At 42.5% G+C, this 26,864-nt stretch overlaps 2 protein-coding genes across 2 annotated transcripts; both read right to left on the bottom strand.

Annotated features, from left to right (window-relative positions):
• Positions 1–1,783: 1,783 nt before the first annotated feature.
• LOC131456168 (extracellular calcium-sensing receptor-like) lies at positions 1,784–8,879 on the bottom strand. The gene is made up of 9 exons (XM_058624230.1): positions 8,740–8,879; positions 8,292–8,580; positions 8,124–8,210; positions 5,829–6,020; positions 4,489–4,758; positions 4,225–4,428; positions 3,631–3,837; positions 2,793–2,916; positions 1,784–2,685 (listed from the first exon to the last, which is right to left on the bottom strand). Exons 1-9 carry the CDS (start codon positions 8,787–8,789, stop codon positions 1,784–1,786), a joined length of 2,325 nt encoding a protein of 774 aa, XP_058480213.1. The 5' UTR covers positions 8,790–8,879.
• A 6,543-nt stretch (positions 8,880–15,422) lies between these two features.
• Positions 15,423–26,738, bottom strand: LOC131456152 (extracellular calcium-sensing receptor-like). Its single transcript, XM_058624213.1, has 9 exons — positions 26,506–26,738; positions 25,816–26,110; positions 25,648–25,734; positions 25,011–25,202; positions 18,653–18,922; positions 18,389–18,592; positions 17,615–17,839; positions 16,425–16,548; positions 15,423–16,324 (listed from the first exon to the last, which is right to left on the bottom strand). Exons 1-9 carry the CDS (start codon positions 26,736–26,738, stop codon positions 15,423–15,425), a joined length of 2,532 nt encoding a protein of 843 aa, XP_058480196.1.
• Between the last annotated feature and the right edge of the window lie 126 nt (positions 26,739–26,864).

Here is a 26,864-nt window from a genome sequence, read left to right as displayed (position 1 = left end):
TCGTGCAGTTTGGCGTTCCTCGCCAATGTGAAAGCAGTGGTCTGAAAGTTTTCCCTTGACGATTGAGATGCTTCTGGACTTGCTCGGCAGGTTTATCCCCTCCTCCTCCTCTGTGGCCTTCCTCTGTTGCTTCTTCAGCTGCCTTCTGGACTTTGTGGGAATTAACGAAGTAGCTTGTTTGTCTTCGACCACTCCAAATCGTTCCACTCCATAGGCATAGATTAGATCACCCATTCTTTCCAACTTTTCATGGCGGACGTAACTGCACCGTTAAGCCCCTTTCCAGCACGAGCTGTTCAAGAACCCATTTGTGGACTCGTTCCACAGTTTAGCCTTCTTTGGTTTTTTCATAAAAGTAAGACGGGGCGTCCCTCTGTACCCGGCACGACTGTCGATCGGAGTGGACTCTACTTTGGCGCAAGATTTGTTGCAGATGTAAACAAACCCAGGTGGGATACATTCATTTAATTGTGAATAATCACTGGGCTGTTGCCACGTTTCAGTTAGGCATTCATCTAGGATGTTGTGGAAAAAAGGACCCTTGTTGTGTCACGATCCCACTCTCCTCCACCATTATTATTGTTGTGGTTTTCCTCCGTGATGCTCTCTCTCTCTCTGCAGGAGGCGTGGCTGACCTACTTCCACTGATGACGCTGGTGATCAGCAACACCTGTGGCGGCTCCTCCTCACCTGCTCCTGATGAGCAATCAGGAGTCTTCTTAAGCCTTGCCGTACCAGTCACCAGCGTCAGATTGTTTTTGCTCCACCAGTGGTAACGTCGTAGACTTTATTTTGTGACGCTACAACTCTGACTTCCGGATTACTCATTTGTGTTGTACTGCCTCAGGTCGCCACGTCTCCTGCTTCCCTGAGAGATTGGCTAAGAATATGTCATTAAAAACCCTTAATAGTGCAGAGTAGGATTTTAAACCCAGACTTAGTGTTGTTGTTGGGCAGCCCGTGGCCAAGTGGAAAGGGAACTTGGCTTGTAACTTGAGGGTCATCGGTTCAAGTCCCGACCAGGTCGAAAGGGCTGGGGTACCCCTGAGCAAGGTGCTCCCCGGGCGCTACTCAATGTGGCAGCCCACTGGTCCCAATAGGATGGGTCAAATGCAGAGAAATAATTTCCTGTAGGGGATTAATAAAGTATAAGATTTACATTGTTATGTCTCTGACTTTGACTCGGGAAATGAAGGGACCGTTAAAACAACAATAATACACCGGGGTTAGAAAAGAAGGGCAGCAGGGGCAGTTGACACATCAAAACACAAGACTTTACTTTATTTAAAAGTAGATTCGAGTTCAAAAAAGTTCAAACCTAAAGTGCTGGTCTCAAAAATAGCCAAACAAAGAACCAGGTTAATGCACAAGAAAAAACATACATACATCCAAGGAGGGAAAACACCACCACAAACACCCTCCTTACCGCAAAAAGGAGTATGAACACCATCAAGGTCTCACAAAGCTGCAGCACCTCAGCTCACAAAAAGGGCAGAGCAAGGTATTTCACCCTCCTTTTATTGCCTCCACTGTTAACCAACTCAAGATTCCTGTGTGTAGGAGGTTGAGAGTCAACACAGACATACCCACACAGATATACCAAGCAAGCACTGGGGTTGTAAAAGTCATTTTTGAATACTAGAATCAATATCTTTAAAGAAATATCAATATCAAAGCAACATTGATTAATGAACATGTTTTTTTAATGGTTAGTTATCCATAAGTCACCGAAAGTAGTCCATTTGCTACTGACTCAATAGCTTTGCGTTAATTTGTAGTTTCATCATTTCTTTTCTTTCCCCATCAGGTGCTGTTTTGTATTCTTTTCAGGCTTCAGTAAAATAATGTAACTCTTTGGAGCAAACAGGCAGAACAATAGGCCAAAGCTGGAGGCCAAGATGGCAAATGACTCAACTGCATCTGCATAATTTCCAGGGGAGCTTATATAAGCAGGGATGAATGCTAGCCACACAGCACAGAAGATCAGCATGCTGAATGTGATGAACTTGGCCTCGTTGAAGTTTCCCGGCAATTTTCGGGCCAGAAAAGCCAATACAAAGCACAGACAGGCCTGTAGACCAATATATCCAAGAACGCACCAGAATGCCAGGCTAGAGCCCACACTACACTCCAGTATGATCTTTGAATGTTCATATTGTGTATTTCTGGATGGAAATGGGGGAACATCAATGAGCCAGGCAGCACAGATAACAACCTGAACCAGAGTGCAGCTGGAGATGATGGTCCTCTGCTGCTTAGGCCCCATCCACTTCATGATGTTGTGCCCTGGCCTGGTGGCAGTGAATGCAGCCAGTACCACCAGGGTTTTCCCCAGGATGCAGGAAATACACAGTGAAAATGTGATGCTAAAGGCAGTGTGGCGCAGCATGCAGGACCAGTATGTTGGCTTTCCAATGAAAAGCAGAGAACACAGGAAACACAGAGTCAGTGCAAACAGTATGAAGAAACTGAGCTCAGAGTTATTCACACGGACGATGGCTGTGTGTCTGTGATAGAAGAAGACTCCACAGACAGCCAGAGTGAAGCAGGCGCCCACCACAGACATCACTGTCAGGACTATTCCCAATGAATCGAAGGTCAAGTATTCCACTTTCTTGGAGATGCAGGCTGTTCTGTCATTGTTTGACCAGAAGTCCTTAGGACAAATTGTACAATCTACTGAGTCTAAAGGGAAGAAAGTATGAAAAATGTTCAGTATTGCAGTATTACTTCTGTACTACAATTGTAAGAATGGATTTGCTTTGACATTTTATTGTTCAGATCAAACTCACTTGTCTGATTGCTAATTTTGCCACTGTCACATGGTACACAGTCAAAGCAGCAGATAGGCTCCCCACGACGGACAGCCTTCCGGAAGCCTGGAAGACAACTGGCACTGCACACAGACACTGGCACCTAGAGTGGAGAGCACATTTAACCTGATATTGTTAAATGTTATTGGTTTATCTATTAAGAGATGGAAAAAGTATTTGTTACTTCTAGTTTCTCAACTGTGTTTAACAGTGTTTTGAGTTTTATGTTGTTTAGATACGTATATTTGGCCTGAAGATGTCAGTCTAGACTAGGTATGCTGGTAGTCATCAAATAACTGTTTGATGGTCACATGGTTACAAGATGGACTCTGAGGACTGGGTTCCTGCCCATAAGCTAGTCCATAACCTGTGGTTCTGTTAAATATAGTTACCTGTAGATCTATGAGAGCTCTTTCAGAAGCCTTTAAAGTCATGAAGAAAGATTAATTTATTTTCTACCGCTTTATCCTGCACATGAGGGTTGTGGGGAGCTGGAGCCAATCCTAGCTGACATAGGAAAAAAAGGCGGAGTCAGACCCAGGATGGGTCATCAGTCCAGACAAACATCCATTCACTCTTACATTCCATACAGAAAGATCCATGAGGAAAACAACAGTAGATAGTCAATCACCAAACACATCATAGTCCAGCTGGGCTTTGAATCTCCGTTTTGTATGAAAACAAATGACCCTGTATCAGATCAAGTCTTTTCTGTCCAACTGACTTACCTCCATCTCAACCTACAGAACTTCAACAGTTGGCATCTGATGAAGGTAAAAACACAGTGTGAGCAGCTTGCCTCACTCTGATGTCCTGCCCACATTATCTCGTCCTCCTGGATCAACAGCTCCTCTCCAACAGCCTTGGTTCCATCAAACAAACCCACATTGACAAATTCAATGTTTCCTTCTGGGCCTCTCTGCCAGTTGATAATATCATAATAGGGTACAGAGTCACCCTTGGCATCAAAGTCCACCTCCTCACCAGCAATCTGAAAGTTCACTTCCTGGAGGTAATGTTGCAGCTTGAAAATTAAGAAATGCACATAATGAAAAACTGAATCGCGTTTTTTTCAGTAAAATGCTGTCTTGATGAGCTTCCCAGTCTTCAGAAATCCATGGTCTAAATTTGTACAGTAGTAGAAATATAGCATAACATTAAAGTGAACACATTGCAAGGAAATTAAAATGTCTTGGGTCTACAATGGAACAATAAACTATTTGAAAATATTCCTAAACATATTTCATTAAGATTTAAATATATTATAATTTAGTTGGCTTTAGATGATATGACTTTGGTAAATGGGAGATAGTTATCGTGGTCTGCGGTCCACCTACAATACTTACAATGCCCACCATTGGGCTTTGACCCACAGTTTGAAATGGTAAAGAAATAGCGGATTATACAGTACCTGCCAAGGGTGTATGTTGTTGCTCTGAGCACATGAGTTGTTCTGGAAAGGCCCCCTCCCTGGCTGACAGAGAAGGAGGTTGTGCAGGGAATGAGCAATGGCATATACAGCCTTATAGACATTATAGGTGATTCTAGGGCTGGATGTATTCATGTAGGCTGAGTTCTGTTCAAGCAGAGTCTCCTGCCCTGAGCAGGGTGGCATCTGGGTGACAGAGGATGGAAAAGGACTGCACCCATACAGAGACTCCCACAGCTCATTCACCAGGACATTGTCAGGATATCTCTTAGGGTTTACTGTCTGCAGGAAGTCACCCAATCTGGAGATATGACCTTTTCTGATGCCAAACCCAATGGTTCCTCCCAAGTAAGGGTAATACTCTCTCCCTGAAAAGACTGATGATGTGACCAAGGCTTCACTTGCCACCCACTGGATTCCAGTGATGTTCTGAGTCATGTAGTCTCTCAAGAAAGGTGTCATATCCCTCTCAGCTGCAAATATCACCACCACTTTTGCAGTTGAGCTACGCATCACCTTGACAGAGGGTCAGATAATGTACATAACAGGGTTTTACAAGGAGATCAAATCAAAACTGAGTGACAATAAGAAAAACTCAGATGTACACATTGAATATAGTTTTTCTAGTACACCTTATAAGGCAATATTTGACAAAAATACTTTTTCGTCAAAGTAAAGTCATGTTTCATGATTTCCTGTTGTACTTTGGTACTAACATTGTCTCTTGACTTCACACCCTGTATTTTCCCACCATTGACATGTTATGCTCTGCCCAATTAATTTCACCTGTGACATTATTCATCTTCCTCATGTTATGACCCTCTTCATTTTGCATTGCCTCGCATTTTGTGATTCTTTGGTCATTTTTGAATGAATGTGCATGTATTGACCTATTGTGGACTTAGTTAAGTGATGTTCTTAGGAATTTTTTTTTAATGATCCTGTACATGGTCAGAGTCACAATTCACGTCATGACTCTGGAACTAATATGGGCTTGATGATATAAATAGATGAAAGTGAGACAAATACAGTTTTCTCCTGGAGTGTCTAAATTTAATGATAACAATAGGTCCACAAATAGGAGCTTTAATGTGTTTATGTGTTAATATGTGTTAGCAGAACAAAAGTGTCTTTAACTGAAACAGAAACTCATTAATGCTATACAAACTTTAGTTCATTTTTAATAGCATCAAATCACCACTCTACTCAGCCCCTAGAGTCCCAGAGGGTGTTATTATTTAATCTTGTGGTAATAACATATTAAAGGGGTGGCAGTGGGTCAGTGGTAGAGTCGTCCTGCAACTGAAAGATTGAGGGTTTGATTCCTGGCTCCACGAGTCTACATGCTGATGTTTCTTTAGGCAAGACACTTATCCTCACATTACTGTGCTGGCAGTCTGTGAATGGGTATGAAAGATGTGTGAAACAAAATGTGCTCCACATAAATGCAATGTATAAATGTGTGAATGTATGTGAATGGGTGAATGACATAAACTGTCGTGAAAAGCAGCTTTGACTGGTCATCAACAATAAAAATGCTGACCACTTAAAGGTAGAAGTCAATAGTGCCCACAGTGTTTTCATACCTTTATTATCCTTAGTCCCCCCTGGCGATTGTAGGGCAGAGGAATCATTTCTTGGTACGCTACACATACTTTGGTTTCCTGTAATTCTCTCAGTAAACCTTTTGCAGCAAAGCGGCCATAATCATTGTCTCCTCGCAGCAGCCCCACCCAAGTCCAGTTAAAGTGCACCAGCAGCTGTGAAATAGCTTTCACCTGGGTTCAACAGAGAAAGACAACTCACACAGTTTCATATTGCAGACATTAAAAAACTTGAACAAATGAAAAGCAATATCTTCATAAATTATTTGGATTTGTGTCCTGTTACAACATGTATGTATTCTGTAAACTATAAAGCATGGAAGTTTGGCAGAACAAAGAAATATTGATGTATTATTTAATTATTGGGACAACACGTAAGAACAGGGTTCGTACAGCTTTTTAATTGTAAAATTTAAGCACTTTTCCAGATAAAATAGATAAAATATCAACTTTTTCAAGGAACCAGATAAAATATCAACTTTTTCAAGGAACTTTAAATAAACTCTCTATATACATATATGACAAATAATCCTCCCTGGTTACATTCAATTATGTTTTACTGTTGCTCTTTTGCAGATATGCAACCCAATTTACATAGCAAGGGAACAATCTTTTATGAATGACAAACACAGGATTTACCAGTAACATTAATTAAGGTTCCACTCCAGTATTAACAGAGCTGTGTTATTGTTCAAGTGTAAGGGTAGATCACGCTAAATACTTGACACCTGTAGAGGATGTTTTTTTTTGTTTTTTTTTTTAAAACAACAAAAAACTGCATACATATTTTCTGCATGTGTTCCAGTAAAGTGAAATAGAAATAATTATCCGCTATTGTTGTTATAGCATTGCTAAAACAACAAATCTAATGGTGGCCTTAGACTTCTGCACAGTACTGTAAAATCTAAAAATGTATTACTACAACTAAAAGTAGCTTCCTGACTAAAATGGACTATATGCAACAATGAAACGGTATTTACTGCAACTGCACTTCAAATTGTTATTTCAAAAAGAAAAGAAACAACAGATGATGGAAATATGAATACACTAGTGTAAGGAGAATAAATGATAACAGAATAAGCCCTCCCCCATATATTTTTTAAGTTATTTCATTTCAAATGTTAAGAGGTTATTATGTCCAGTTTTTATGTATTGTAGCTCACAAAATAGTATCTGTGCTCCAGTTTCTGTGATGAAAAGTAGCACATACAGAGGGGTGTGGTTTATCCTTTTGGCCACAAGATGGAGTATCAACTAAAGTGAGCACCGCTCAGGAGTAAACAGGCAAGCACATGTGTATGAGAAGAGTTTCCTCCCGGTACCATAGCGATAGCGGCGCACCAGATAACTTTATATTATCATTTTATGAGAAATACAATGTGTGGCGGGAGTGCGTAACAAAAGACGGAAAAGCGTGACTGCCACGCTCAGTGTGTGAAACTTGAGAGCCCTGCGTTAAGATGGAGTAACCCCCGAGCTAACGCTATCTAGCTAACAACATACATTTGATGCAATGGCTTAATGAGAACTAGCTGACCAGCTAATTGCTAACGGTCCTGAGCGTCAATTTAGCATACTATTTCTTTGTATCGACAAGTCAATAACACACAACTCAGAATTTGTTGGAACTTACAAAGAGCGGCAAAGTGGTTCTAGATAATTTTTGACGCGATCGCCAGGTGAGGGGCGTGCGCAAGGAAAGAAAACACGCGGAGCAACACTCATACGCTGGCCCTAATACTCCTTCGTACGTACGAGACAGCGGAGAAAAAACATTACGCCTTTATTTTATTTAAATTTCCAGAAGACATTTTTTTAATTCTGACACTGGTCAATATATAGTAAATCCAGCATTTTCCAGCACAGTGCTCAAATGTCAAGCACATTTCAAACCTTGAAAACACAATATTTAAAATCAAGCATTTTCCAGACTTTCAAGGCTCTGTACGAACCCTGTAAGTAGTGCTGTTTATATATAAGCCTCTACAACAAGCAGAACGACTTACAATAAAGACATTGACAAACATCAATAATAAAGATTCTAACAATACAAAAAAATATAATATAAATATACTGATGATAATAATCAGTGATTATTACAATGACCAAAACTGAAAAGAAGACAAACAGGATATAAGAAAGAGGAACTCATATATTTAAATTAATTTCTGTGTTTGAAGATTTACGTCTTTTTTTATTAATAGTTTTAATTTTAAAGTTCAAAATGTGTCAAGCTTCGACTGAAAACAATAACTGACCACATGTTTTACATTTTACCTGGTAGTCATCACTAGGAATTACTCTGAAGAAGGTTGGATATTTTACTCTGTCTGACAAACATGCACACGATGAAGCATAGCTGATCTGTGTAAAAACAGAGTGCAGTGTTACTCAGAAAATAATAAATTTTTTGTGATGATTGACATAAATAAAAGTCACTGTTACCATGGGGATCCTGAATGGCTGCAGGATTTTTGACACAACAATAGACTGAGCAGATCCAGAAGGCCCAATCACAGCGAGGAGCGACGAGGCATTTTTGCACATAGAAGAGTTTTCCTCACTCACCCCATTCAGCATCGATAAAACAGCTCTCTGTCCTGTCAGTGGATATCTACACGAATCATAGATTTTGTAGCCCAGAGTGTGATTCGGCAACAGCACTGGATTCTGGTTTATCTCCGCCACTGCCAGTCTCATAGTCTGAGCCCACCGGAAAGCCCTGGCATAAAGTCTGTGGGCAATACAGATGAATGTAGTCTGTTCATATAAAAACTCTAATGATTATAAACACATTCTGTCTATTCCATTTTATATTAAGAGTGCAAAATTAGACATAATTTATACAGGAAAATGTAAGTAAAATCCTCCCACGATCATCTATGAAACTCACCCATTGCAATTTATTGGTGTTGGTCTGTAGGTGCTGTTAAGGTCTGGCATTTTCAGATTAAAATGAAGGGGGAAAATCCCACCAATGACATAGTCACCCTGGACAAAAAATCCTGGCTGGAAGCTGTTTAGAAGAGTGCACTTTGAGGCTGCTGGTGGAGCTGCAGTGGTGATGCTGAAAAGTGAGCCATCAGTTAAAGTGAGGACACTGATAGAGTAAAGCAAAGAAAATAAAACAAGTGAAGTCATAATGTTTCACTGGGCTTAAGAGAGAATGAGAGGGACAGAGGAAACAACAAGGCACTTTATAAAGGCTACAGTCTCACACCTGAGGTTTGGATTGGACAGTAGTCCTCAATCAGGAACTAAAGTGGGTTAATGCTGAATTGTGGGGGAAAAGCTAAGGCCCGAAACAATGAAAAAAAGTACACAAACAAATAGAGTCTCACATGATAATGTATCTGTTATTATTCTTTTTTTTTTGTTTCTCTCATGATTTCTGTTTGGTCACTGTCAAAAAGATGAAAGTAAAGACTCGACTACTGTACTTTTCCTCAGAGCTGATTTTGTCATGACCCCAAGAACTTTTCTTGAATGATATTCATCGTTGTCAGTTTTTTCATTGCATATAAAGGTGTTTTGGGTCTCTGTTTAGTATTTCTGTCATATTTGTCAATAATTTGTGTTAAAATGATTCCATGGTCCTCCGTATAAATTGAAGTGTCACCCCAATGGCAAATGGTACAAGGTTTAATTTACAGTACATGCATGCAACCTGGCAGCGTGACCAGACCAAGGCATGCAGCAACATTCTGAACAGGCTGTAGGCGAGAAAGGAAAGGCCTGGCTAACTCCAACATAGAGGACATTACAACAGTCTAGACGGGTCATGATAAAAGCATGAAAAAGTTTTTCAAAGTCTCCACTGGACAGAACAGACCTAATCTTAGCCATTTGCCTCAGTTGAGAAAAGCAGTATTGAACTGTCAAATTTCGACTCACAGTCTATTTTCACCCCTGGATTGGTAACAGTGGTTCTTATAGAAGGAGCCAAGGTCAATAAGTTGGGTGTCAGGAGCACCACTCAGACAGAACTTCCGTTTTTCTGTCATTCAAACTCAGGAAGTTTAATGCCATCCATGCCATAATGTCATTAATACATTTTAACAGTGAGTGGACAGAGTGAGAGTAATTTCTTGTTAGTGGTATATAAATTTGTCAGTCATCTGCATAGCAGTGGAAACAAATGCCATATTTTCTCAAAATAGAACCTGAAGGAAGTAGGTACAATAAAAAGAGGAGAGGTCCATGAAAGGAACCCTGCAGCTCCCCACAGTGGAGGGGTGCTGAAGAGGACTCAAAGTTGTTAAGGCTCACACAGAAACTTCTCTCGGAAAGGTAGGTATGAAACCATTCCAGGGCTGCTCCTTTTATAACCACCCAGTACTCAAGATGATACTGTGGCGACACAAGGGTTATTACTATGTTATACTCCAAATACCGACAACGCCACTTTGGGTTATGGCCCAAGGACCAGTAGTAAAGGTCGAGTAGTACCTTCAGAACAAAAAGACACTCAGGTTCGTTTACTCAGGGAGGGAATGAGACAGAGTTCAATGATCATGTCTAACAATTTATTATTAAAGCCCACTGTTACATGCCCAGCAGGGGCATTGTATTAGTTTTTCTTTTCCTCTTCTCTCCTCTCTCCCTCCCCTATCCTTCCACCAGGTGCTGATGATCATGAGCTGCACCTGGGAGGACATGAGGCCACCGCCTTGACTTCTGCCATGGCCAATCATTTGACGGGAGGCTCAATAAAGGGGAGCCTGTTGAGGAGCTCTCACTCTCTCAATTTGTCGACACTCGATGAACTTGCTGGCAGACAACAGTCGTGGTAAATGGTGTGTGGTGGGGAAAGGAGTTAGTTCAGCTTGGGGTACCCTGTACATGGCAGCACGTAGGTAACACTGTCTATATACACTAGCTTAGCGGTGGAGCATTGCCACCCATGTAATATTTTGACAATTATTTTGAACTCTTGTTTTTAGAGAGGACAGTTTTTTTTTGTTTGGAAACAGAGGTATAGAGTAGGACTTGTTTTAATTGATTTCATTTATTTGGCACTCCACCTCCCTCCTTTCCTCCCCCCACCTTGTGTAAACCAGGCTGTGTTTGAGTATTCATTATTAAATATAATTTCTTTAAACCGTCTTTGTCTCATTTAAAACTTTGGTTTGTCGTGTTGCTGTCTTGTTTGTCAAACAAATAAATTAAGAACGTAACACCCACATAGACCGGAAGCTCCAATTAACGCTGCGTTTGTGTGTGTATCTGCGTCATTACCTCGTTTATGAAACCCTAAAGTTTCAGAACAAACAGTTCAGCCACTGCTGAGAAAATAGTGTTGTATTGTTTTCCTGGGCTCTGCGAAGCGGATCGGCACTTCCTTAGTTTGATGTCATCATCAGAAATCCTCACCACTCCTCTCACCACCGTAGCGCCTCCCGGTGCGGGCACTAGTCCGGGCACATCCGGTTGCGTACATTCAACCGCAGAAGAAGAAGAACTACTCTCGTTGTAGCTGCTGAGATGCAGAGCATCCACCGTGCCAGAGGGGGAGCTGTGTATCTGAGAGCTGGCCTATCTATTACGTCACTTCCAGGTACCTGGCCAATCACAGGACAGTGGGAAAGCTCTCGTTGGCTGGCCAATCACAACACAGTCCACATTCTGGGGGTGTGGTTTTGGTCTGAAACAGCGCGGCTGACGAGAGCGTCAGTCAGGAGATATTTGGATCAGCTCGTTTGCAGCGATTAGGAGGTTTTTAATCATGAAAACAAGTTTATATATGTAAGTAGACCTCCATAACTGACATATATGTGTGATACAAGCATTCTATGTCACCTTTAAAACAATCATGAGATTGGCACTGTAACAAAAAAAGAAAAGAGCCCAACTAATAGGGGGATGTAGTCTGAGGCTTACTGGCTGGAGGAGGGGTTTGGTAGGGGAAGTGACATCCAAAAGGAAAAGGAGGACACCCCACACACACACAGCAAAAGGTGACGTGTAAACAAAGAAAATCTTAAAAAGGGATCACACAGCACACAGGACCACCACCACCCAGGAGGACCACCACCACCCAGGAGAACCACCACCACCACCGTCGGCCTTCAGCACTAAGGGGAGAGGAAAACACAATTAAACGGGCTCAAATTAAATGAACCAAATATAAATGATCAATTGATAAACTGAGAATTGTTAAATTATATTAATAAATTAACCAAACACAAGAAACAAAAGAGTCTCTGGCCAGAGATATCAACTCAACAATTAACCAGTTTTAACAGTTTGAACTCAAATGGATCATATTAACAACATAAATGTGTGTCTTGCTCTTTCGCCAGACGTGGAGATTTGCTGGGCTTGGCAAGGCATCATAGACTGCCTGCATCAGGAACCGGACACGACAGAAATCTGCCTGTAAGATGTTAGACCAAGTGATCCTGCGCTGCAGAGTACTCTCCCACCTGGTCCATGCTCCCTGCTGCCGGTGCCCTACTGCCCTTGTCGACCTGGGTCTTTTGGAAGTAGCCAAAACCTGCTCTGCCAGTTGCAACAGTGCCCACCAGCACCTTCTGTCTCAGGTGTGACTTCGCCACCTGCACTTCCTTCTCCGCTCTCCATTTTCTTCCTGTCCTCACCTCGATGATAGCTGCTGATACTTTAGCATGCCTGGAGTCCCTATACTGGAAGGCTTACCGCATGCGAGCCACCATGAACCCCTGCAGACCACTAGGCTAAATTACTTATTTTATTTAGTTATTTCCACGGAGCGAAATTCCCTGAGGTGGCATCGTCGGTTTCCTCTCACTTACCACAACTTTGCCACAGTTGTATCTGGTGTGCTTGAGATCGAACACCTTAAATAACCTTGAAGTTTAACTGCATTTTAGAAAGTCAAGAGAATTGTCCATAAAGTTCAGAGAAAAGATCATTGCCTTGAACAAACAAGGAAACTGACACAAAAAGAACAAAGGCACAGAATGTTACTATAGATACAGCTGGAAGTATAGTTTTCAAGTTCAAAGTTAAAGGAACAGTGGTTACACGACCTGGACGTGGCAGACCAGATTCCTGAGGAGGCAGGTGGTCAAAAACCCTTGACTGGCTGCAAAAGACCTGCAGCAAGACTTGGTGACAGTTTCCACAGTAAGGCACATACTGAGAGTGGGCAGCATGTCCATGTAGCTCCGTGTCTCTTTCTGGGCATTTCTTCATCTATTGTTTACGTTTTTGCTGCAATCTGGTGGCAGCAAAAAACTAGACAAACTTGTTTATACAAGGATTCAACTGCTACGAAGAAATGATGGTGGTGTTCACGTTAACATCCCCAAGAAATTGTGATGCTTTCGGGGTTGCAAAGCGGGAGTTAAAGTGAAGATACAAGCCCTAAATTCCATCAATAGTAATGTGGAACGTGAACTCACTAGCTAATAAGACTGACGAACTGGCTGCCCTGCTAAGGAAACAGAAGTTGAACAGGGAATGAAGTCTGAGACGTGGCAAACTAGCTGCATCCCCACGGCCGGAAAATTACAACCCGACCTGACCCAGCCCGTGCGTATTTAAGCCCGAACCCGACCCAGCCCGACACACTAGCATGAATTGTCCGACCGAACCCGTCTACTATCGGCTGCTGCGCAGTTAACAGACAGGACATTGGTCAGATGGCAGCATCCGCAACTGGTTGAGTTTCGGCCACAGGAATGTTGCGGCTTTGTGGAGATCAGTGATGGACATTTTCTCCCCCAACTGGTGCGCATGCCGTTGAGGCACAGCTGCCAGCTGTGGAGTATTGTTGGCATTTTGCTTTTTAGTTTTGAGTCCACTGACTGGAGTGTGCTTCAGAATATAGAGGATTTAGAGGAGGTCACACATTGCACAACTGACTGCCTGAACTTCTGCATGGATGTTGTAGTTCCCACAAAGACTGTGTGCTGCTTTTCAAACAGCTTCAACTACCCAGCTCCTGCGGCAGTGGTCTGTCCACCACTCTCTGCTGACTCAGACAATGCTCCTGCTTGCTTGCCTGCCCAACCCACACCTCCCCCCCACTCTCACTGCAACACTCACCCCCATCAAAGGCTGATGCACCCCTCCCCCACAAGGAGACGACAAACACTGCAGTTACACTGACTTCAGCCATCAGACACCACCACAGACGCAACTTAATACCAATGGCTGTTACCCAATTACTTCAAACCTATCCCTGCACTGCTATAGTTCTTATATTACAAATATTAATTAGTACATTCATGTGGATCTTTGATTTAGTATTTTTTACTGTCCATGTCATTCATCTGGATTTTTTTTTTTTATCATACTGTTGTAAGTGTATGTTGTGTATGATGTCTTAAGCTACTGGGACCTTGAATTTCCCCTTGGGGATCAATAAACTTATTCAATTTCAATTTGATTTGAATTGAAGCACTCCATGCCCAAATTCCAAGACACCCCTATTGATCCAAAGGCACAAGAAAAATCGGCTCAAAACTATATAAATAAGCCAAAAAAGTTTTGGGATTCTGTTCTGTTGAGTAGTGAAACAATACTAGAAGTTTACTACAAGTTGTCAGGCCTATGGATCAGTCTGGAGGAGAAGAATGAAGCAAAGAACACACTGTCTACAGTGAAACATGGCAGTGGCACAGTGATGCTCTGGGCATTCTTCACTTCCTCTGGCACTGGAACACTTTAGTGTGTGGAGGGAAAGATAAATCCTGGGAGAAAAAGTCTGTGAAAAAACTTGGGTGTCATTGGACCCTCCGACCAGACAATAATCCCAACCATAGTACACCAGGGTTTGGTTTGAGAAGAAGTCCTGGAAGATACTAGAGTGGCCATCAGAGTCGCCTGACTCCATTGAAAGTCTCAAGGTGGGATTTGAAAAGTCAGTTGGAGCACGCAAACCCAAGACTATTAGGGAACTGGAGGCCTTTGCCCCTGAGGAATGGGCTAAGATTCCTCAGGAACGCTGCCAGAAGCTTGTGTCATACCAGCAAAAAGGTGATCTATTAAGTACTAAAGTTGCGTTAAAAGTGGCATTTTGTGTTGAACTTGAAGAAACCACTTGTAATATTAGTTGTGTTAAGCTATTTAAATTGTTCTTGTTTAATGTGTTTATTGCAAACAGCTGCTAGTTTGTACAATTGCCAATAAACCTAATTTGCAGCAGGGGTTGAATAAGTTTGATTGCAAATGTATATACTTGTCAGTGTAGTGCATATATATGGATAGAAAATATATGCACTCCACTGAAGGGACCATCCGACACTTTTTATGATGTGCAGGGTTAGAGCAAGTCATTTTTGTACTGGAAGATTGTGGGTTCAATTCCCATCTCTGCAAGTCTAGAGTCAAGAGAAGAACCAATATTTATGTCATTTTGTTACACATTGTAATAACTGCTTTTCTGCAAGCATCCTATGAAGGTTCCCTGTTATCTGATTTGGATCAATTTTGTACACTAGAGTCATATCTGTAAAGAAATATCAATATCAAAACATCATTGATTAATGAACATGTTTTCTTAAATGGTTAGTTATCCATAAGTCACCGAAAGAAATCTACAAGTCCATTCGCTACTATTTCAATAGCTTTGTGTTAATTTGGGTTTCATCATTTATTTTCTTTCCCCATCAGATGCTGTTTTGTATTCTTTTCAGGCTTCAATAAAATAATGTAAGTCTTTGGAGCAAACAGGCACAAAAGTAAGCCAAAGCTGGAGGCCAAGATGGCAAATGACTCAACTGCATCTGCATAATTTCCAGGAGAGCTGATATAAGCAGGGATGAATGCTAGCCACACAGCACAGAAGATCAGCATGCTGAATGTGATGAACTTGGCCTCGTTGAAGTTTCCAGGCAACTTTCGGGCCAGAAAAGCCAATACAAAGCACAGACAGGCCTGTAGACCAATATATCCAAGAACGCACCAGAATGCCAGGCTAGAGCCCACACTACACTCCAGTATGATCTTTGAATGTTCATATTGTGTATTTCTGGATGGAAACGGTGGAGCATCAATGAGCCAGGCAGCACAGATAACCACCTGAACCAGAGTGCAGCTGGAGATAATGGTCCTCTGCTGCTTAGGCCCCAGCCACTTCATGATGTTGTGCCCTGGCCTGGTGGCAGTGAATGCAGCCAGTACCACCAGAGTCTTCCCCAGGATGCATGAAATACACAGTGAAAATGTGATGCTAAAGGCAGTGTGGCGCAGCATGCAGGACCAGTATGTTGGCTTTCCAATGAAAAGCAGAGAACATAGGAAACACAGAGTCAGTGCAAACAGTATGAAGAAACTGAGCTCAGAGTTATTCACACGGACGATGGCTGTGTGTCTGTGACAGAAGAAGACTCCACAGACCGCCAGAGTGAAGCAGGCGCCCACCACAGACATCACTGTCAGGGCTATTCCCAATGAATCGAAGGTCAAGTACTCCACTTTCTTGGAGATGCAGGCTGTTCTGTCGTTGTTTGACCAGAAGTCCTCAGGACAAATTGTACAATCTACTGAGTCTAAAGGGAAGAAAGTATGAACAAGTTTCAGTATTGCATTCTGTGCTACAATTGTAAGAATGGATTTGCTCGGACTTTTAATTGTTCAGCTCAAACTTACTTGTCTGATTGCTAATTTTGCCACTGTCACATGGTACACAGTCAAAGCAGCAGATAGGCTCCCCACGACGGACAGCCTTCCGGGAGCCTGGAAGACAACTGGCACTGCACACAGACACTGGCACCTAGAGTGGAAAGACCATGTGCTGATATTGGTGAATGTTATTGGACAATCACTCAAAGATGGAAAATTCTTCAAAATCACTTGTCTATAAAGTGTTTGTTACTTCTAGTTCCTCAAGTGTGTTTAACAGTGTTTTGAGTTTTATGTTGGTTAGATATTTTTTGGTCTGCAGATGTCAGTCTAGACTACAGGTATGCCCGTAGTCATCAAACAACTTTTTCAAGGTCACATGGTTACAAGGTGTACACTGAGGACTGGGTTAGGTGGGATTAGAGCTGGGTATCGAACTTCGGTTCTTTTATGGTATCGACCCGAACTTCAGTGAATCCTGTGACCTGGTGGTGGAATATGAGGGACAAACTTGGCAACCAGGTATCCCTGTGTACAAGCATCTTCCACACCCTCAGAGTGTACATTTTCTACTGCTAGAGACACTATCAGCCAGGAGCAGGCTTGTCTGTTACCAGAGAAAGCAGACATGTTAATTTTCCTGAAGATGAACTGCTAAGAAACCAAGTCTCTCTGAGGTCCTTGTTCAATTGTTAATTTTGCAGTGCAAATAATTATTTTTTTTCTGTAAAAAAAACTTGAGTGTAAATATACCAAAGTTAAAAAATAAAAACTCAAGATTTGTACCGTAATGTGTAATGCAATTTTCTTTTTAGAACTGATATTATAAAGATGGGATCTATGAGAGCTCTTTCAGAAGCATTTAATGTCATGAAGAAAAATGTATTAATTGGGGGAGAAGTGGGGAGCTGGAGCCAATCCCAGCTGACATTAGGACAAAAGGCAGGTGAGACCCAGGACGGGTGCAGCATACAGGGACAAACAACCATTCACTCTTACATTCCATAAAGAAAGATCCATGAGGGAAACAGCAGAGGATAGTAGGTCACCAAACACATCATAGTCCAGCTGGGCTTTGAATCTCCGTTGTGTATGAAAACAAATGACCCTGTATCAGATCCAGTCTGTTCTGTCCCCCTGACTTACCTCCATCTCAACCTACAGAACTTCAACAGTTGGCATCTGATGAAGGTAAAAACACAGTGTGAGCAGCTTGCCTCACTCTGATGTCCTGCCCACATTATCCCGTCCTCCTGGATCAACAGCTCCTCTCCAACAGCCTTGGTTCCATCAAATAATCCCACATTGACAAATTCAATGTTTCCTTCTGGGCCTCTCTGCCAACTGATAATATCATAATAGGGTACTGAGTCGCCCTTGGCATCAAAGTCCACCTCCTCCCCAGCAATCTGGAATTTCACTTCCTGGAGGTAGTATTGCAGCTAGAAAATTAGAAATGCACAAAATGAAACACTGAATTGCATTATACAAGGTTTCCAGTAAAATGCTGTCTTGTAGAGTTTCCCAGTCTTCAGAGTTTTGAGTTTCTGAGGCCCCTAAAAATCCAGCGAAACATTCACAGCCTAAATTTGTACAGTAGTAGAAATGTAACCTAACGTTTAAGTGAACACTTCACATGGAACGTAAAACATGTTGTCCCACATTGCCAACTAAATCAATTTCAATATTGATCAGAAATAATTGTAATTATCTTTTTGACCCTAAGTGAGAAGTCCAGTGCTGTATTTACAATGTAACAATAAGCAATTTAAAAATATTCATATACATATTTTATTAAATTTAAATATATTTTGAGTTTTTTTAGAACAGAAAATATGTTTGTAATATTTTCAGTATGTTACATGATTTTGGTAAATGCGAGATATTTATAGTTATTGTGGTCTGAGGTCCACTTACAATACTTACAAGGCCCACCATTGGGCTTTGACCCACAGTTTGTAATGGTAAAACAATAGTGGATTATACAGTACCTGCCAAGGGTGTATGTTGTTACTCTGAGCACATGAGTTGTTCTGGAAAGGTCCCCTTCCTGGCTGACAGAGAAGCAGGTTGTGCAGGGAATGAGCAATGGCATATACAGCCTTATAGGCATTATAGGCGACTCTAGGGCTTGATGTATTCATATAGGCTGAGTGCTGTGCCAGCAGAGACTCCTGCCCTGAGCAGGGCGGCATCTGGGTGACAGAGGATGGAAAAGGACTGCAACCATACAGAGACTCCCACAGCTCATGCACCAGGACATTGTCAGGATATCTCTCAGGGTTTACTGTCTGCAGGAAGTCACCCAGTCTGGAGATTTGACCTTTTCTGATGCCAAACCCAATGGTTCCTCCCAAGTAAGGGTAATACTCTCTCCCTGAAAAGACTGATGCTGTGACCCAAGCCTCACTCGCCACCCACTGGATACCAGTGATGTTCTGAGTCATATAGTCTCTCAAGAAAGGTGTCATCTCCCCCTCGGCTGAAAACACCACCACCACTTTTGCAGTAGAGCTACGCATCACCTTTACAGAGGGTCAGATAAATGCCTGGTATATTTATCAAATACATTACATTTTTATTCTCAACAGATAACACAATTATAAATGAAAAATAATGAAGAAAGTACCGTGCCACACTGATAAGCAGTGCTGAGCCCAATGAGGCACAATGAGTGACAGGTGCACGTCGCTGCTTGCTCTTCTTCTACGCCACGACGTGCACCTGTCAACAGAGTGATGGAGATATTCTTTGAGAAGGATTAGGCGCATGTACTTACAATATATATACATATGAAGGTAAGACCATGCAGGATTTTTTCCAGATGAAAGAAGAGAGTCTACTCTTTCTTTTGGTCATTTCGGTGTTTCCATAGTCATAGAACACAATGTTCTGTGGGTCAAAATGCTCTAAAACGGCTGGCAGTATGGGGCTCTCTGCTCTGAAAGTGGCTGGCAGCCAATGAGTTCAGGTAAAAATTTAAATATAAACTTCTATTTTGAGTTCATATTATATTAGCTATATATTTCCGCAATAAACCTTGTTAACTCCTGATCTGCCTCCTATGCATTGTCAGGTCCTACTTGTAGTTAAATCGCTCTTTACTCTTTACTAGTGTAACATAACAATCTGACCACCAATGGACCTGGCAGGCGGAGATAGTTTCCGTCAGGCGCTAGCCGCACAAGGCGCACTTATTGGCTGACACGATAAGGTCCTCTTGGAAGTGGTCATTTCACTCTGAGAGTTATCAGCCAATTTTTCTAGACTTCGCCACCAGCATGTGCCTGTGTCAACCCCAATCACCTCAGCTCTTAATGCGGATAGCCCACCACCACCATTAGTAACTGTGCCCTCACTCGCCTGACTCTCTCCGAGAGATAACGGAGGCTGACTGCCAGAGTCTGTATCTACTGTGGTCAGTCCGGCCATTACATCGTCTCCTGCCCCTCCCGGCCAAAAGACTGAGCTCACCAGCACACACAGGAGTGCTGGTGAGCGAAGCCCCTTCCAGTGGTACGCCAAATCGGATCACGCTCCCCGGCAAGCTGATGTGGCGTCAACAGTCTCTCCCTCTCACCTTCCTCGTCGACTCTGGAGCAGATGACTGCTTCCTTGACCAGAAGATCGCAGACCAAGCCAGGATCCCCACTGTACCCCTCACTGAACCAAAAACAGCTAACCTCTGGCCAAGGTCACCCATAGAAGCCTGTCACTCTCATTCTTTCTGGCAACCATCATGAACATGAACCATGGTAAAACCTGCCGTGCTGGGTTTACCATGGTTGGCTCGTCACAGCCCCCAATTCAACTGGTCTACAGGCCAGCTCACCAACTGGAGCATCTCTTGTCATTCCCAGTGCCTCCACTCCACTCTTTCGGTCTCCCCCTCTGGTCCAGAGCCGCTCCCAGCACCACCAGATCTCACCTCTGTCCCCCGTGAGTATCAAGACTTGGGCAAAGTTTTCTCTAAACAACATGCACTCTCTCTGCCTCCCCTACGACTGCGGCATCAACCTACTCCCCGGGGCTACTCTCCCCTCCAGCCGTCTATATAACATATCACACCCTGAGCGCGATAGCATGGAGAAGTACATCCACAAGTCCCTAGCACTGGCCTCATCCGTCCATCGTCATCCCTGGTTGGAGCAGGGTTTTTCTTCGTCCAAAAGAAGGATCCCTACGGCCCTGCATCGACTACCAGGGACTGAACGAAATAACTGTCAGAAAAAAATACGCCCGGCCCCTGCTCAACGCTTCTTCTGTCCCCTCAATAAAGCACACATTTCAAAACTGGACCTGCGCAATGCCTACCACTTGGTCCTCATCCGTTCCCTTTCTGGGTTTCATCGTCAAGCGAGGCCAGCTCTCTCCTGACCCCACAAAGATCAGCGCCGTAAGGGACTGGCCCACCCCCTCCACCCGTAAGCAGCCACTCACCAATCTTACCTCCCCCTTAAAGGGTTCGAGTGGACAACTGAGGCCGAGACTGATTTTGTCCAGCTCTAGAGACTCTTCACCACCATCCCTATCCTGTGTCACCCCGACCCTAATCTCCAGTTCACAGTTGAGGTGGAGGCCTCCGACGTCAGGGTAGGAGTGGTTCTGTCCCAATGGAGCACCATCAACCAGAAACTCCATCCCTGTGCCTTCTTCAGCTGCTGCCTATCACCTGCGGAGGCCAACTATGACGTCGGAAACTGCGAGCTGTTGGCCATCGTCATGGCTCTGCAGGAGTGGAGGCACTGGCTGGAGGGGTCCTCTGAACCCTTCATCGTCTGGACTGACCACAAGAACCTCGCCTACCTCCGGAACGCCAAGCGCCTCAACTCTCGGCAGGCACGGTGGGCACTGTTTTTGGGCAGGTTTAACTTCTCTCGCACCTTTTGCCCTGGCTCCCGCAATGTTTAGCCTGACGCCCTGTCCCGTCAATTTTTCCCCTGACCCACCCAGTTCTGAGCCCGATCCTATTGTCTGCCCCACCTGTATAGTTGGTGTGGCCTCCTTGTCGGTGGAGGAATGTGTCCGGAGGGCTCAACAGGCAGAGCCTGATCCCGGAAGCGGTCCCCCCAATTGACTTTTTGTGCCCAGCCCCGTCCGCTCTGAGGTTCTGCAGTGGGGACACTCCTCCAAACTCACCTGCCATCCTGGAACCGCACGCACCCTCCAATTCCTCAGACAGCACTTCTGGTGGCCCACCATGTCTCAGGACGTCACATCCTTCGTGTCTGCCTGCCCCATAAGTGCCCGGGACAAATCCTCCAACCGCCCCCCGCGGGCTTGTTGAACCCACTGTCCTTCCCCGACGTCCCTGGTCCCAGATCGCTGTGGATTTCATCACCAGTCTTCTCCCCTCCCAGAACAACACCACAGTCCTGACAGTAATAGACCGGTTCTCCAAAGCGGTTCACTTCATCCCCCCCACCAATCCCCTCTGCCACCGAGACGGGGGAACTCCTTGTGAACCATGTTTTTCGCCTACACGGCTTCCCCCGGACATTGTCTCTGACCGCGGCCCCCAATTCACATTTTGAGTCTGGAAAGCTTTCTGCACTACCCTGTGCGCTACCACCCTCAGTCGAATGGCCAAACGGAAAGAGACAACCAGAGTCTGGAGAGCGCCCTGCGCTGTGTAATGGCACAATACCCTGCTGCATGGAGTACATTTTTGCCCTCGGTCAAATATGCACACAATTCCCTAACATCCCCATCCACCGGCATGTCACCATTCATGGCCTCCCTGGGATATCAACCCCCCCGTTTAACTTTCAAAAAGACAAAATCGCTGTCACCTCCCTTCAGGCAAATCATCGCAGCTGCCACTCGGTATGGAGACAATTTTGTGCCGCCCTTCAACGCTCCTCCCAACAGTCCCAGAGACAGGCTAACCGGATCCCTGCTCCCCCCTATGAGCAAAAGGGTTAACTTTGCTCTGCTAACCACACATTGGAGTCTTTGTGCAACTCCTCCCCACCTGCAGCATTTCTGTTGTGGGCTCTGGTTGTTGGGCAAAGCCCCTCCTTGGACCTGGTCTGGTGAAACTCTCATATGGTGATGTAGTTCCAGGACGTAGTCCAGCTCATTGAGGTCAAAAAGTCCACTCTTATTTGTAGCAGAGTCACATGATCATGCATAATGTTTACTGCTCTGATACAACCCACTACAATTAGGGATATTAATCAATAGACATGTCATTTTTCTAGCTACAAAACACTGTTGGGGCCTTGGCCTGTGTCTGTACTCTCATTGTGCTTCATTGGCTGCCTCTGTTTTACAATGCCCCCCAAAGTCCAAAAAACTATGAAGCTGGCCCAGTCTGTTGTCTTTCGTTCTGTTTTATTTTCTTTCGTTTTCTTTCGTCCTCTTTGCTCTCTTTTGCCCTTCCCTCTGTTCTCACCTGCATCCTCAGCAGGCTCAGTGATGGAAAGAGGTGTTACTAACACCACTTCCGATGCGGCCGCAACCGTCAGAGCTATGCCCCTGCTCTCTCATCACACCGTATGGAAGATACCCCTTTCTGAAGCAATTGTGCCAATTTCAGTAGAGCTAGAAACTTGTGTGATGTTTAGCTTATTATATTATGCTTTTGTGTTCATTGACTTAGATCAAATAACTTTGTTATTTAACTTCATTGATATTGTTATTTGATTTGATAAATTGTTACTTTTTATTCACTTAAAGGAACACAGCAAAAAAGTGTTGAATTTACTCCCACAGAGTTGATTTCAGCACATTTTTTTGGTTTGTATAGCTCCACACTCTCGTGAGTTAAATTAACACTTTCCAAATAGTTAAACATTTAACACTTTGCCACAGTTCCTTCTTCAACTCACAAAACAGAGTGAGTAACACTAGGGGATTAGACTAGTAACACTGAGTTAAAATATGTTATACTATTTTGGTAGTGTTAGTTTCACTCTCTGAAGTGTTAAGCTATCTACACTGAGAAAATGTTATTAATTCCAATAAACATATTATTAATTTTAAAACACATTTATTTATGTCTTTTCACCATTATATTAAAACATTGTGGGTATCATAAGACAAATTTAATACATTATGTGCTTTGAAAAGTTTGTCAAATGCCCAAATGAGGGTAAAGTTTGCCTGGCATGGGATGAGGTTCTTATCAATGGTAATGTAGAAGCTGACAATCTTGCTCTTCTTGTTGGTTGCGGAGATGCTCCTCTAAACTGCAGCATGACTAGGGTTGAGATAAGGAAACGTAACATTAGACACAAGAATTATGTGCAACCACAGAGAAAATATAGCAGTGATTATTCTTCTCTAGTGCAAGATGGGAATACCTATGAAGACTTCATTTTTAATTTCATCCGTCATTTACACATGTGGTGAAAAAGATGACATGACAATTATTATAATCATCTTAATAATATAATTACCTTGTGAAAGACTACAAGTTTCTCAACTGCATCACATGCACTCATTTTTGGAGACTTCTGTCCTGTGATGGTGGACGGAGATGTATCAGCAAGGGTAGGGAAGGCCATTTCTTGGTCATAGGCTGAAGACAAAGAGTCACACAAATTAACTGAAAACTCTTCAAATTTTATACTGTTCCAAGACTGAATGAGAATAGGGTGGCATATTGTTCATATTTATCAGTAGTCAAAAATTAGATCAACTTTAAGAGATAAAGAGTAAATTAAATTTGATAAAAAAAACTGTCTCATAAGTGTTTTTTTTCCTTAATCATATATCATAGTACATGTTATCCGTAGGTGTTTCATTGAACATACTGCAGTTAACAGCATTAACCTATAATTGTTTCAGTAATGTTAAGTTTGACTTAATTGCACTTACCATAGAACTGCATAGGAGGAGGAAAATGGAGTCGGCCTGTTTTTTCTCCGAAGAAGTGGTGGGCAGAGCTTAATAACACTGCTGCGGAGTTGAGTTAACACTGACATGATCCAAATGACTCCAACACTTAATATCATTTAAATCAGAAAGTGTTAAAATCACACTTTGGGAGTGGAAATCAACTGGGAAATGTTACCTGAAATGTAACCCTGAAATTTCAACACTCACTTTTTGCTGTGACCACAGTCAGCGCACAAATTCATACCTTTAATACTGTGTAATTGGGATATCTTTTGATGTCCCATCGCAATGGTTGCAAGTTTGACTCCACCCCTGGCTGATTGTACTCAATTCCATTGTAAGTCGCTTTGGATAAAAGCTTCTGCTAAATGGCATGTAATGTAATGTAATGTAAAGTCAATTACAGTTACAATTTAGACTGATTTTAAAGACATAGATTGACTGTCTTTTAATATAATAAATATAATAAATAAATATTAAAAATAACTATTTATCAATCAAATTATTGCCACTAACAACACTTAATGGGATTCATTACAGAGATGTATGCCGCTACCTGACCACTTCCAATCTCACCTCAAAAATATCTAAGAAAAAAAAATAAAGAAAAAAAAAATATATATATATAGAGAGAGAGAGAGATACATATATCTATATATATACACACACAACATTGTACAAGAGTTTACTCTGCTGCATTCTCAGTATGTCAAAGGAGATTAGCAGTATGTGGATGTGAATAACAATATTAATAATATGGAGCCTAACCTTCATGATCTTCAGTGCCACCTGGCGATTGTAGAGCAGAGGAATCATTTCTTGGTATGCTACACATACTTTGGTTTCCTGTAATTCTCTCAGTAAACCTTGTACAGCAAACCGGCCATATTCATGGTCTCCTCGCAGCAGCCCCACCCAAGTCCAGTTAAAGCGCACCAGCATCCGTGCAATGGCTTTCACCTGGGCTCAAAAGAAAACACAATCAACTCACTCAGTTTCATATTAAAGACATCAAAAAAACGTTCAAAAAATACTATGGCTTAGCAAAACAATCACAAATATATGTATATTGTTTCATTTGATAGGGATGAAATTTAAACACTGCTGTATATATTTAACTCCTGGCTGTGTTGTATCTATTTAGGATTTCAAAGAATAAACATATAGTTAAATCCAGAACTAGCAGAGAGACAGACATCATCAAATAAGTCTATCACAGACACGAGTAACAGAATATAGGGGGTACTTTAAAAGTTGTAGTAATAATAATAATGATGATAATAATAATAATAATAATAATAACAATAATAATAATAATAATAATAATAATAATAAAGATAGCAGAGTAATAAAGGTGTCAAGCTTTCACTGAAAACAATAACTGACCACATGTTTTACATTTTACCTGGTAGTCATCACTAGGAATTACTCTGAAGAAGTTTGGGAATTTTTGTCTGTCAGAGAAACATGCACATGAAGAAAAGTAGCTGATCTGTGTAAAAACAGAGTGCAGTGTTACTGAGCATAGAATAACCTTTATGTGATGACTGACATAAATAGAAGTCACTGTTACCATGGGGATCCTGAATGGCTGCAAGATTCTTGACACAACAATAGACTGAGCAGATCCAGATTCTCCAACAATAGCGAGGAGCGGCGAGGCATTGGTGCATTGGTGGGTGAATGAGTTTTCCTCACTCACCCCATTCAGTGTAGATAAAACAGCTCTCTGTCCTGTCAGTGGATATGCACATGAATCAAAGATTTTGTAGCCCAGAGTGTGATTCGGCAACAGCACTGGATTCTGGTTTATCTCCTCCACTGCCAGTCTCATCGTCTGAGCCCACCGGAAAGCCCTGGGATCAAATCTGTGGCCGATACAGATGAATGTAGTCTGATTATTCCAAAATAGTGTATTATTCAGAAAGTTGTACATGATATATTAATGGACGCAATATTGCTTAAAAGACAGAAATCTCTTAAAAATCTTCATAATGATAACTAAAAAGAAATATTGAGTTGGCTCTGTTAAGAACCAGCCTCCTGGGGAAAATGGGACACATACATTACACAAATATGCCATTCATCTGAGATTTCTCCATTATTGTGAACAAATTAACTCCTGTCAGTGTCTCTGGCAACTTGCTTAAATTCCCCTTTGTTGCCTTTCCCTTGATACAAAAGCTGATGAAAAGCAAAATATTTAGTCTACTTTTATACTTAATAGAAACATTGTGCAAAATCCATCTTCTTTTCAACTCACCCATTGCAATTTACCGGTGGTGGTCTGTAGGTGCCGTTAAGGTCTGGCATCTCCTGGTTATAATGAAGGGGGAAAATCCCACCAATGACATAGTCCCCCTGGATCACAAAGCCTGGCTGGAAGCTGTTCAGAAGAGTGCACTTTGAGGCTGCTGTGATGCTAGAAAGTGAGCTATCAATTAAAGTGAGGACACTGACAGAGTAAAGCAAAGAAAATAAAGCAAGTGAAGTCATAATGTTTCACTGGGACGAGGAGAGAATGAGAGGGACAGAGGAAACAATAAGGCACTTTATAAAGGCTAAAGTATCACACCTTCTGAGTCTTGCATCTTATTAATGACAGAGTGGTTTTGGATTGGA

This window comes from Solea solea, chromosome 3 (genome assembly GCF_958295425.1).
Source record: "Solea solea chromosome 3, fSolSol10.1, whole genome shotgun sequence".
Classification (NCBI taxonomy): domain Eukaryota; kingdom Metazoa; phylum Chordata; class Actinopteri; order Pleuronectiformes; family Soleidae; genus Solea; species Solea solea.
Note: the sequence above shows the minus strand (reverse complement) of the source record. Positions and strands in the feature narration are given on the sequence as shown.